The sequence below is a fragment of the Ricinus communis genome, chromosome 8 (assembly GCF_019578655.1).
Source record: "Ricinus communis isolate WT05 ecotype wild-type chromosome 8, ASM1957865v1, whole genome shotgun sequence".
Taxonomy (NCBI): Eukaryota; Viridiplantae; Streptophyta; class Magnoliopsida; order Malpighiales; family Euphorbiaceae; genus Ricinus; species Ricinus communis.
The window spans coordinates 19,084,585-19,097,470 of NC_063263.1; the positions used below are offsets into that span (position 1 = coordinate 19,084,585).

The 12,886-nt window shown below is 34.6% G+C and overlaps 2 protein-coding genes across 2 annotated transcripts; both read left to right on the forward strand.

Moving 5' to 3' along the window:
• Positions 1-2,932: 2,932 nt before the first annotated feature.
• On the forward strand, positions 2,933-7,024 carry LOC8287651 (probable disease resistance RPP8-like protein 2). The gene has a single exon (XM_025159175.2). It carries the CDS (start codon positions 3,300-3,302, stop codon positions 6,795-6,797), a length of 3,498 nt encoding a protein of 1,165 aa, XP_025014943.2. The 5' UTR covers positions 2,933-3,299; the 3' UTR covers positions 6,798-7,024.
• An 880-nt stretch (positions 7,025-7,904) lies between these two features.
• LOC8287653 lies at positions 7,905-12,467 on the forward strand. The gene is made up of 3 exons (XM_002529447.4): positions 7,905-8,745; positions 9,635-9,676; positions 9,756-12,467. Exons 2-3 carry the CDS (start codon positions 9,643-9,645, stop codon positions 11,882-11,884), a joined length of 2,163 nt encoding a protein of 720 aa, XP_002529493.3. The 5' UTR covers positions 7,905-8,745; positions 9,635-9,642; the 3' UTR covers positions 11,885-12,467.
• The last annotated feature ends 419 nt before the right edge of the window (positions 12,468-12,886 follow it).

Genomic DNA, 12,886 nt, shown 5'->3' on the forward strand with positions numbered 1-12,886 from the left:
TATTTGTTAAAAGCTCTACATACAAAAGCGGTTAAAGGAAAAGTCGCTAACTTGATAATATGCGCATTTTCTCTCTAATGACGTCACTACATGCATGTCACAGCGCATTGCACCATAATAAACTCGTGTGTAACTGTAATTAGCTAGGCTAATTATTAAGCTTCAATAATCTTTGGTTATATACGAATTTTAATGATTATAAGAAATCTTTCTAATAACTAAATAACTAATAATAGAATAATTAATATAAATATAATTATAATTAATTTAAATTATTAAATTAATAGAATAAAATAATACTTAATAATAATAAATATAATTATAATAATAATAAATATAATAAAAAATAATGAAAAATACCAATAGCTTAAACATACATGCATGGTTAAGTTCTCCTGTAGGGTTAGTTAATTAAATAAAAGTAATGTTTAATTTTGGTGCTGGTGTATGTATCTCCCTATATATTATATTTTTAAATAATTAATTTATATTTATTAATTTTAAATAATATGTCAATTATTAACTATTAAAATATAAAAAATTCATATATATCTTTTTTTATTATTTGTAGTGTATATATCGAATATAAATAAAAATTTCATGTTAATTAATTAATTTATTCAACCAATCTATTTGAAGAAAAAAAAAACTTATTTAATCATTTAAATGGTGACATATATTTATTTATATTAATTCACATAATTATACCAACTAATACATACTATCATAAGCATTGATTATAAATACAATAATAAACAAAATAATATATATATATATATAAACTATAAAGAAATTATAAATATATGTCACGTGGAAAAATTAATTTTCTCACAAGTCACGAAAGCTGCTGTTTCTGCGTGATGGCAACCACGACGTGAAAGAGGATGAGAAGGAGGACGGCAGTTGAATTACATGAACAGTTAAAAAACAGTTGGGGTAGAGTAGTAAAATGAGGAATTACAGTTTCACCAGTAAATTGAGCCAATTTTGCAAAAATAAAAAAGCAGTGTTTCTTGTAAATTAAAACTTTATGTAGTCACACTCTGAAACATAAACGGAAGCAACTCGGACCATCTCTCATTAAATAACAGCAACAAGCTCTGAGATGGCGTCGTTTATTTTTTTATTTAAAGTCCACTAAATTTTTTAATTACTAAAATATTATTATTATAAAACTAATAAGTATTCCTTAAATTAAATATATATATATATAGACTGAATTATCAAATTTAATCTGTTATTATCTACTTTCAAGAACTAAAATCTATACATATGCATACAAATATATATTTAAATGTAGAAAACACAGAGTGCTACATTCACAAAAAGCAAATCACACTTTCATAAACAACTTAGTTTAAATTAAATTTCATTCTTTTATTTTTATCTAGTAATTTAAATTTTTTTAATTAATAAAAGATCTGTATAATAATTTGATTATAAATCACTATATTTAAAATAAAAATCTTTATTTTAATCACAAATTCAGTTTTAAAATTCCTAGTTTTATTATTATTATTCATTCTTTGAGAACGAGTATTACAGATTACACGTAAAAGTGATAATTGTTTCAAGCCCTTTCACAAAATATTTGTTAATCATGCAATCAATATTAAGCCTGCTATATATCTAGTCACAATCCGAATCTATTTATATTTTTTTGATATATCGATATGGACAAAATGTCTATTATTCTTCACCATAATAAATACAATAATAAGGATCGAATTAAAATTGTTCATAACAAATTCAAACAAATAAATTTTATAATTTAAATATATATAAAAAAAATGATACCTACTTAGTATCAAAGTCAACAATCCTATTAATAAACCTATTAATATTACTATAAAACTACTTGTCCTTCGTGTACAATACATTAACAGAAAAATCATATGACAATTATATCAAGTTTCTTCTCTGAGTCTTCTTTGGTATATTCATCTCCAAGTCTACCACTCACTCGCTATAAAAGTCTTCATTTTTCTTGAATTTTATATAAGAGAACAACGTGATGACAAGCATGTTGTTACAAAATATAAATATACTAGATATACACACATTTTTAAAGAAATTTGATTTCAAAGGAAAAAAGAAACAATCAATTGACTAAATAAGTTTAACTATAAAAACTTAATTACTATATATATATAATTCCATATTTCCTGAAAATAACAGACTTGCAATTGTTTTTTTATTTAACACATAAAACCGTAAATTAAATAAAGTATTTTTCCAATATAGTTATCAGAAGGATGATAATTTTAAGACATGAAAATTCTCAAATCATCAATAGCAAATCACTCTAGCCCCAACCAATTGTCCTTGTTTTTCTCCAAACAATTTGAGTTACAGTGTCTGCATTCTTGATGTCAGTAACAGAAATTAAATCAATAATTATACTATTTAGTTCTGAGATCCATGCAGTGACAATCTGAGCTAGTGTTCATTCAGTATCACTTCTCCATAAAGCAAATAAAAATAAAAACTAGAAAATATAAAAAGATCAATTTGTTTCATCTGATCATTTCAACTACGCACATTCTTTTTTTAAGCTTAAGTACCCACATCAAATATTCTTGTTTATTCATAGTCAGACAGATATTTATGCAAAATAAATAGGTGACCAACATGTTATTGTTTAATGATTGACTCGCAAACATGGTGGACAACTACAGCTTTTTTCTTTTAATTATTTTTTTTTTTATTTACTATTCAGAAGAGCTAATTTAATTAATTTAAATGATATTTTTATGTAAATTTAGTGACAATTTATAAAAAAAAAAATAATACATATGTATGAATATTTATATTTAAATATTAAATAATTAATATATATTTTATTATTTAAAATTAATAAGAAATATATATTAAAATTAGGTAGGAATTTTCTCCAATTTAAAACATATATATCCAGTAGAACATTTGTATACAGAACGAATATTTGGTAGGTAAAAGACATGTTGGATTTGGAGGCTGGACAATGTCAACGACTGAAGCTTCGCCGATGCCGTAGCAGCTGCGTGAGATTACCTGCATCTCTACAGGATAACACTATGCACATACTTGTGTAGATTCCAAGCAAGCCTACTGATAAACTGGATTAATTCTTAGATCTTGACTTTCATTGTTTATACATCAAAGACAAAGAAGAAAAAAAGATGGCGGTAGTCTCGTAAGGCTAATGAATTTCATTTGGCTGAAACCATTTTTTTCCTCAAGAATACAAAGGAAACCGAACTTGCAAGAAGTTGACTGAGCAATTGGAAGGAAAATTGCTAATCTCATAACCATAATCCATGTCGAGAGTCAGAGATATTGCATTGGCAGTCTTGAGGAAAATTTCCGATTTCCTCGTTCAGGAGCCGGATTCACTGCTTGGGGTAGAAGATCAGATTGAACAGATCGAAACCATATTGCGTAAAAAAGTAATCAGTGCCCACCGAAGTGTGTGTAACGCTGAGAAAGTAAGGGGAGTTCTTTACGACATTGAAGATGCCATCGATGAGTTGGTGATTGCAGCGACAAATAGAAGGAGGAGAATTGCTTTTATTCGCGGTGCTTTAGCTTCTGGTGATTTACCAAAACATTTCTTTTATGTTTTGGCTATAGATGATCTGATAAATCATCACAAAATCCAGAAGAAGATGAAACAGCTCAAGACTTCAGTTTCCTCTCGACACGTCTTTAGCTCCGGTGGGTCTGCTGGTTCATGGGAACTCTTCTTCTTCCTTCACCGCCTGAAAAAAAAATCCAGAAAAGAGTATGATAAAGAGAAATCAAAGGATGTTCTTTACGGCGACATTGAAGATGGCATTGATGAGTTGGTATTTAAAACAGCAAATAGAAGGATGAGAATTGCTCTCCTGCACTACGTTTTGTGTTTTGTTGATTTGCCAAAACATTTCTTTTACGTTTTGGCTTTATCCGATCTAATTGATTATTACAATATCCGGAAGAAGTTGGAACAACTCAAGCTCTCGCTTTCCTGCAATTACCGCTTTGACTATCGGCCGGGTGCTGGTTTATGGAAAACCTCCTTTGGCCTGGACCTGAACGCAGCCAGTATAATTACTTTTCCAGCCATCAGTAAATTGGAAGGCTTGGTCGCTCAGGAATTGCTCATTAGTCCTGCTGTGAGAAAGCAAGCCAGGCGGTTAAGAGACGAATTCAAATCTTTGCATGATTTCATAAGACAAGCTGACTCAAAAGAACTAACTGAAGAAGGAATGGTGTGGATGGAGGAGCTCTGCGATGCCTGTCGCTCAACTGAAAATGTTGTTGGCCTCTTCATGGACTACCAACAATATCAGATGAAAAACGGTGGTGAAGTACTTTTCAGAAACTTGGCTTTCGCTCCCAGGAATTTCATTACCCAGCGCAAACTTGCCAATCAGATGGCTCGGATCAAAGATAAAATCTATGCTATTTCTTGCAGAAAATACACAGCCTTCCAAAGTCCTGTGTCACTGCATGGAAGATTTAATCCGTGCAAAGGATCTTACTCATTACGTGCTTCTGATCAAATTGATCCAGTAAGTTTTGACGAGGATGTAGATGCAATTACTGCGAAGCTGCTAAAAGATGATCCTCGTTGCATCACTGTTTCAATTGTCGGTGTCAAAGGTATTGGCAAGACTAGCCTTGCAAGCTTAATCTACAACGGCCAAGCTATTGCACATCATTTCCCTTGCCGTATATGGGTGCCTGGAGAAAGAATTCTTGACACTCAAGGTATCATGAAAAACATATTGCAGCTTAGAGATGAACCAGATTTAAGAATCCATTCGAATGAAACAAGTGATAGCTACAAAGATAGGGTGAGGAAGATGGTCAGTCCTCGCTTGGCAGATAAGAAGCATATCATTATTATTGATGATTATCGCTATGCAAATGAGTTCTGGAAGAGAATGGGATTTTCATTCAGCGACATAACAAATGGGACAAGAATAATATTCACTGTTTCCCATCAAAAGGAAGCTCCACCAGTCACTGAGACTGATTTTACATACAGATTGCATTTGCGAAGTGATGATGAGAGCTGGGGATTGTTCACACATACTTTGAACATAAGCATCCCTCCTGTTTTGGAAAATAATTTGAAGGAAGCTATTTTGAGAAAATGTGGAGGGCTGCCAAAGGTGATAGTGGAAATAGGAAAACGTTTTTCACAGACAAATGCAACCATAGAAGAGTGGTCAAGGGTGCTTGACAAGTTAATTCAAGATGAAAAACCCTGGTCGGAAATCTTGGAGGAGATTAATAAACATTTTCCTTTATATCTAAGGCGATGCCTATTTTATTTTGGATTATTCCCAGCAGGTTTTATGGTCCCCGCTAGAAGATTGGTTGCCTTGTGGGTTGCAGAGGGTTTGGGATGTCAACAGGATGATTCAAAACCTCCTGAATATGTTGCAGAGGAGTGTTTGAGGGAGTTGGTAAACAATAACATGGTGCAAGTGACAAAGAAGAAGCTCAATGGAAAGATTAAGACATGTTGCCTACCTGAGCCTTTACGAGTACATTGGTATACCAGAGCCAAGGAAGCTAATTTTCTCCAAGGTCATAGTGATAAGACCGGTGGAGTACGCAGACTTGCAGATCATCTTGACCCGAGTGATGCGCTCTTTGATCACATCCATGGTAACAACTCAAGTTTTCTGAACTCTTGCTATAGCAATGTTGTCTCTTTTCTATCGTTTGATACTCGAGAACAAAGAAAAGCAGGAGAAGATATAGATAACTTTCTTGATCGATGCATCTCTAGCAATTGCTTCCATTTCCTGTGGGTATTGGATCTTGAATGCGTATACAAGCCGAAACTGCCAAAGGCAGTAAGTCAACTCACTCGGTTGAAGTACCTCGGTTTGAGGTCAACTTATCTTGAGATACTTCCAACATCCATTGACCAATTGCTTACCCTTCAGACGATGGACTTGAAGAGAACTTGCATCATCAATCTCCCCAGATCAATATGGAAGATGCAACAGCTCAGACATTTATTCTTGGATGAGAGTTTTCGCAGCAAATTTGTCCCTCGTCAAGATGGCAAAACTCTGGTCGAGCTTCAGACGCTTTGGGGAGTCTTTATAGATGAGGATAGTCCAGTGAGAAATGGTTTAGACACCTTGACAAATATTACGAAATTAGGACTCAAGTGCAAGATATCAGAACCATCTAAGAAGGTAGCCATGTCCTCACAGCTGGTAACTGTGGCAAATTGGGTTGAAAATCTAAAACAACTTCAATCCTTGAGGTTGAAATCATTTGATGAATCAAACCAGCCCTGGGATCTACATTTGGAGTCTTTATCAAGCCATGTGAATCTCACCAATTTATATTTAGTTGGAAAACTTAAGAATCAACAGTTGGTATCTCAGTTCCCCAAGAACCTCATTGAGCTCACAATGTCAGCATCTGGACTAGCAGAAGACCCAATGCAAATACTGGACGAGCTTCCTAATCTCAGGATTGTGATACTGTTGTTGGGATCATTTACAGGGAAAAAGATGCTGTGCAAATTTGGAGGATTTCCTAAGCTTGAAGTACTTAAACTCAAGAAGTTGATGGAACTGGAGGAATGGAATGTGGAGGAAGGAGCTTTGCCTAGCCTAAAAGACTTGGAGATTGAATCCTGTAGTAATTTAAAGATTATTCCAGATGGGCTGCGGCTTGTCAGGACACTTCGTCAACTAAAATTGGCAAAGTTGCCTATAATATCATCGAGGATTAAGGAAAACCAAGGTGAGGATTGGATTAAAATTGCCCATGTGCGTCATATCTGCACAGAAGAATGATAGTGCCATGTTCTATCTATTCTGATTCCTGAAATTATGTATGCTGTGATTCGTTAGTGAGGCCTAATAGTTAAAATTTGTTCTCTACACTCTGCACCCACACAGCTTTCTGCTGGTTCTATGTAAGCCTTGTGTATTACAAATTACTGCAAAGAATTTGTTAAAAACTGTCACTTGATGCGAATGAACAAGAATATACAAGGGGGTGAATGCTGGTATTGTTTCTATATAGTTGTTACTTAAAGTGTGAAGGTATAAATATTGTAATGCCACAAATTCTTAGCTAGTTTCTTTTGTCAGACAAAACGAAATAGATAATCATGCCTAAAATGGCAACATAATTTATATGATTATCCTCTATGTTTAGAACTACCATCACAGAAAGAAGATTATACAACTGGATCAACCTTTAGTCCATTAATGCATTGCATTGCACCTAGCTAGCCATTCCTGTCATAGCTCCAATGGACTATTGGTAACAGATTCTTCACTAGACGAAAACAATAATATGACGAACTTTTGTGTGGGGCATGAGTGGTGAACCAGTAATTCGAGAGATTGTAGAGACAAAACATTTTATCAGCCTGAGGTTGGTAATTTTGAGAAATAACCTTGTTTTGATTCTTTAATTTTGTTTCTATTAATAACTCTGTTTAAAATTTAAGCTAATTCTTATATTCACTATTGGGTGTCTATATCATAACACCCATGTATATAAGTAATTTCCTTTTTTTTTTTTAAATTTAGAAAAATTTCATCTAATTTAAATATATATTTTTATTTATATATTAAATTATATATTTATTAGGTTTAGATAATTGAAAATATTTGAGCAAACCTCAAATGACAAAAGTATTTATTCGAGATGTAAATAGATAATTAAGGATCAGCTAAATAAAAATATGAGAATATAAAAATAGCCGGAGATTTTTTCAATCCGTCTATATATAGTTGCACCTTCAACTTTAAAGTGTTTTCTAATGTAAACGATACAAATGTCTTTTATTTAAAATTCTCACTTAAAATATTTAAATCACTCAGATCTCTTATAGAAAAAATGGTGGTAAAAATTTGAAAATAATGAGTCATACAGATAGAAAAGGTGAAACCGAACAAGTAAATCGGCTACAATGTCAAGCTTAGATCAAGATTGGAATTAAGTTCAGTCTCATTAGGGTCCTCATTCATCAGATTTTAGGGTCTATTCATAAATCCAGAGAGACAATTATGCAATTTTTATATTTCTTGAGAAAAAGAAAGCATTGACATTGCTAAAACAATATATAGGACATCAAACAGAATAGGAGGCTCTCTCTTGCAGCATCGGAGACGTCTTCAGAGAGAATTAATTCCTGCAAACTACTTTCAAAAGCAATCCCAGCAAGTTATGGGCCACTTTATTCGCTAATCTACAAACAAAAGAATTCAAAATATCCTTAGTGCAAAAACCTCAAGGATTTCTACCCACCACATTACTGTTAATGGTACCACCTCCAAACTACTTGAAGGCCTTGGATAATTGCTCTAGCTTTTGGTAGTTTCAGGACTGCTTTGGGCATGGGGTCTTTATCGGGGTAATCCGTCTTCGTAAAGGCTTTAACTGACGGGAAATTCTTGCACAATAAGGGCATTAAGGGCAATACTGGATCTTTTCTCCTTCTCTTTTTGTGCTTTGGTAAACGACACGGTATGCCAGTCAACCCTTTTTCGTTTTTCCAGACAATATACAGAACCAGAAGTAGCAGAGAAACTTCATGGCAACGGGAGGACCCAGAATGAAACACATTTGAATCATACGGTTTCTTGCTCACAACTAAGAGCTCAAAGTTTTGTACATTTTCCTTTTGGTTTTTCTTTTATTCTCTGTTTCTGCTGCTTAAGCTCTTAGTTGCGATTTGTTCCAGAACAGAAAGCACTATTTCACAGAGGTTCTTGAATCCAGTGCCAGGTACAATATTGGGTAGCATTCAATTGAATTTGTAATGTTTGAATATTAAGTAGTTTACATTACACAGTAGAGTATAGGCTTCACTTAGTTTGCATTATTTTTTTGATTTTATAGGTTACTAAGCTTAATATAAGGTTTTACTAATTCAAGAAAGTAATCTCTGGTTGCATATTTTTGCGTACTATTATCTAGCTATCAGAGGTTTTGAGATTTGCATCCTGTATTTTGTCAAAGGATTAGTATATTATGTTGGCAGACGACTTTCAGTAATATTCTGAGAAGTTTTTGTGTTATACAGAGAATTTCTGGTTTAGCAAAGGTGGATCAATGACGTCTACTTCTAAGCCATCAACCTTTTCTTTTCTTGTATTTGCTGGCAATATTTGTGCCATCAACTTTTACCAATTACAGCTTAATATAGCAGCTAGGTGTTCACAACCTTCATTTGTTCTGTCTTATGTCCTATTGTCCAAATAAATTCATGTTGATTGTTAGTAATCAGGTAAAAGACAAGGATTGTATTTTGATTCAGAGATGGAAATCTTAGCCAATGAGGTTGTTCCTGTTCAGGTTTAGTAAGTGAGATTGGAAACTGCTAGCCTCTTTTCAATCACAAGCTGTAGTGTGCCTGAATTACATGGAAGGAGGTGTGAAACTTCATATGGTTAAATATTATGACAACTTAGAGACAATTTTATTACCTTTTAGGTGATACCCGCTTCTTTGTCTTGAGAACTGAAAAGAATGAATAGCTATTTTTGCTAGAAGCATTTAGTTCTTCATGGGGCATAATATACCTTGATTTCTTTTTTTTCTTTTTTTTCTTTACTCTATAGAGGAATTAACATGTCCTAGGCCTCAAATCGGACTCATTTTTCTCTGAAATCAGGTCAGTGTATGAGTAAAGAGTCAGCAGACATGCTTACCCCTGGTATGTCTACTGCTTACCTGTGTTTTTTGATGAATCAACATTTTGCATCTTCTTCCATTCTGACATTATTTGCCTTCAGTTGTTACCAGTTTGATCTTCATTAACAACAGGAGATTAGCTGAAATGTTCCCTGAAAGCTTGCGAAATCTTTGGAATGAATGGGAGCTTCGTGTCGCCGTTGTTGTCAGCCTTACTGTGCAGATGATCCTAATTGTACTGGGAAGTCGAAGAAAGTATATAGCCAGAGATTGGCTAGCAGTCATCCTTTGGCTTGTCTACTTATCAGCGGATTGGATAGTAAATCTTTCTGTTGGTGTTCTCTCTAACATGGAATCAACTGATAAGAAAGGTTTGATGGACCCAGAGTATGTGATAATGGCAATTTGGGCACCGTTGGTTCTTTTACATCTTGGTGGTCCAGACACAATTACAGCCTATTCATTTGAAGACAATGAATTATGGATGAGGCAACTGCTTGGGCTAGTTGTCAAGTTCGGGGGAGCATTTTATGTCCTTATTAAATCATGGATGGGAAGTCCAATTAACTTAATAGCAGTTCCCATATTTATAGTTGCAATAATTAAGTGTGGTGAGAGAACTTGGGCTCTACGATCTGCAAGCAGCGAGCAATTTAGGAAGTCCATGCTCCCTTGTCCTGATCCAGGACACAGCTATGCTAAATTCATGGATGATTACACTTCAATAATAGCTGAGGGGTACAATGTGTCACTGGAGCCAGTGATTGTAGAAGCTCCCATTGTGCTGGGTCATCATAGTAAAGCTGATGCAAACAGTTTTCATCCTGATGCTGTCATCTTGCATGATGCTGCATATCTCTTCAGCACTTTTAAACGGTTATTTGCAGATCTCATCCTCAGCTTCCAGGATCTTGAGAGCAGCAGGTTATTCTTCCAAGATGAGCAAACAGCTTGGGAGAAAGCTTTCAAAGTTATTGAGATTGAGCTTGGGTTTATGTATGATTTGCTATATACCAAGGCAATTGTGACGCATACTTATCTGGGCAGCTTTCTTCGTATTATCAGTTTTTCTTCAACCATCTTGGCTGTCAGTTTCTTTGCATTAATTGATAAGCATTCTTTCTCAGGAACTGACAAGTGCATAACCTTTGTGTTGCTGTTTGCTGCTATTGCTTTACAAACATATGAGATAGTTATACTACTTTCCTCAGATAGGACAGTACTTTGGTTGAGCAGACACAAAAATCTGTTGGGGGGCTGTACCTACAAGATCATCTCCCGTATCCTATTATGGTTACAGTCCTGTCATATGATTCCTGCTAGGAACAAGAGATGGTCTAATTCCATGGCAGAATACAATCTAATAAGTTTTTGCCTCAAAGACAGGCCAATCAAGTTCAGTGGATTTTTCAAGTGCTTATGCATTCATGATATGGTAGAGAAGCATCAATATAAAGTTTTAGACAGAGTCTCCCCTGAGTTGAAAAGGATGGTCTTTGAACAACTTGTGGAGAAATCTAAAAATCCACTGGACATGAACATTTCTAAGCAATTATGCGCTCGAAGGGGTGATCATGTACTCAGAGAAACAGGATGTTTCGACAAGATCGGCTGGAGCATTGAAACAGAATTTGATCAGAGCATTCTTCTATGGCATATCGCCACAGACCTCTGCTTTTACACTGATCTTAACAAGAAATCAATTATTATTAAGAACTCAATCTGTAAAGAAAGTAAATCATTAGCAGATTACATGCTGTATCTTCTGATCATGTGTCCTGTCATGCTTCCTAATGGAATTGGACAAATTAGATTCCAAGACACCTGCGCTGAAGCAGAACAATTCTTTCAAGAAAAGAAGTATGTATCAGATAGAAACCAAGCTTGTGCTGCATTGCTTCAAGTGAATACTGATATTCTCCCATCCCAAGTGAAAGGAGATAGAAGCAAGTCAGTGTTATTCGATGCATGTAGACTTTCCAAGTCCATAGAGTCCTTGGAGACAGTAGAACAATGGACAAGTGAGAAGAAATGGGAGATGATAAATCATGTGTGGATAGAGATGCTTTCTTATGCTGCAAATCAATGTAGATGGAACAACCACGCCAAGCAACTCACAGGAGGAGGGGAGTTGCTCACTCATGTCTGGCTGTTGATGGCTCATTTGGGCATTACTGAACAATTTCAGATCTCTAAAGGTAATGCTAGGGTGAAGTTGGTTCCGAGCTGACAAGCCTGCAAAAAGAGAGAATACCATAGATAAGTTATGTAGTTGAAATTCAATACTAGCAATTTATAACAAGTGCTATTTAGAACTTCCTTTTATTGTTACTTTATATACTTTGCATATCAGAAGCATTCACAAGTTTGCTCAATCATTTTATCTGAGAATTACAGAATTAATCGTTGCTCAAGAAAAGGATATTAATACAATTGCTCAGGGAGTATGATGGGACAAGTAATTGATTGACTTCCAAATGTTGGTTGTAACTTCTGTATATCAGGTCGCAATGCTCATGGAATAAGGAGAGCAATCCAACCGATGAAGGCTGTGACACATTTTGCAGTGACATTAGCATAACATTTTGTTGTTATTTTGTGATGTAATTTACTGATATTATGGCTTGTATTATGTTAAGAAAATTCTGGAATATGAAAAAGAATGAAGGAGCATGTATTTAGCAGAAATTTAGGGACGTTTGGTATGAATTAGTTGAGATACATGTTCCACTACTATTGATAAGTTATTATCAAGCTGTTCTAACTTTTATCTATAAAAGCATAACGAAATGCAGCAAACTATATTACATTCATATTTCAGTCTTTTATTTGTGTGTTTTCCCATCAGTGGTGAAAAAACATCTCTAACCTCGAAGGGCCTGATTGTGGGTGATAAAGAAAGAGAGAAAACTAGCAAGGCTGTTCACCACCAAAAAAAGAAAAAATCATTGTTAATGCCCAAACTCATGGCGTCCAATAATTCAGCAGCACCTCCACTTCCAATTTTTAATGGTGAAAACTATCAGAGTTGGTCTGTAAAAATAAAGACTCATGGCTTCCAGTAATTGATCTGAAAGGCCTAGGATTGTGGCAGTGGGTTGAGATTGACAAAGATCCATGCATTGGGCAACAATCCAACCATCAAGCAAATTAAGATCCATGAGGAAGAGCAAGTCTCAGAACCGTTTTTCAAAAGGATCATGGCCTGTGAAACTCCAAAAGAAGCTTGGAA

What these genes read in the sequence shown, in the direction of transcription:
- LOC8287651 (XM_025159175.2), top strand. Translation starts at nt 3,300, where the DNA reads ATGTCGAGAGTCAGAGATATTGCATTGGCAGTCTTGAGGAAAATTTCC.
- LOC8287653 (XM_002529447.4), top strand. Translation starts at nt 9,643, where the DNA reads ATGAGTAAAGAGTCAGCAGACATGCTTACCCCTG. An exon ending in AGCAGACATGCTTACCCCTG is followed by an intron (nt 9,677 to 9,755) that starts GTATGTCTACTG and finishes ATTTGCCTTCAG; the next exon opens with TTGTTACCAGTTTGATCTTC.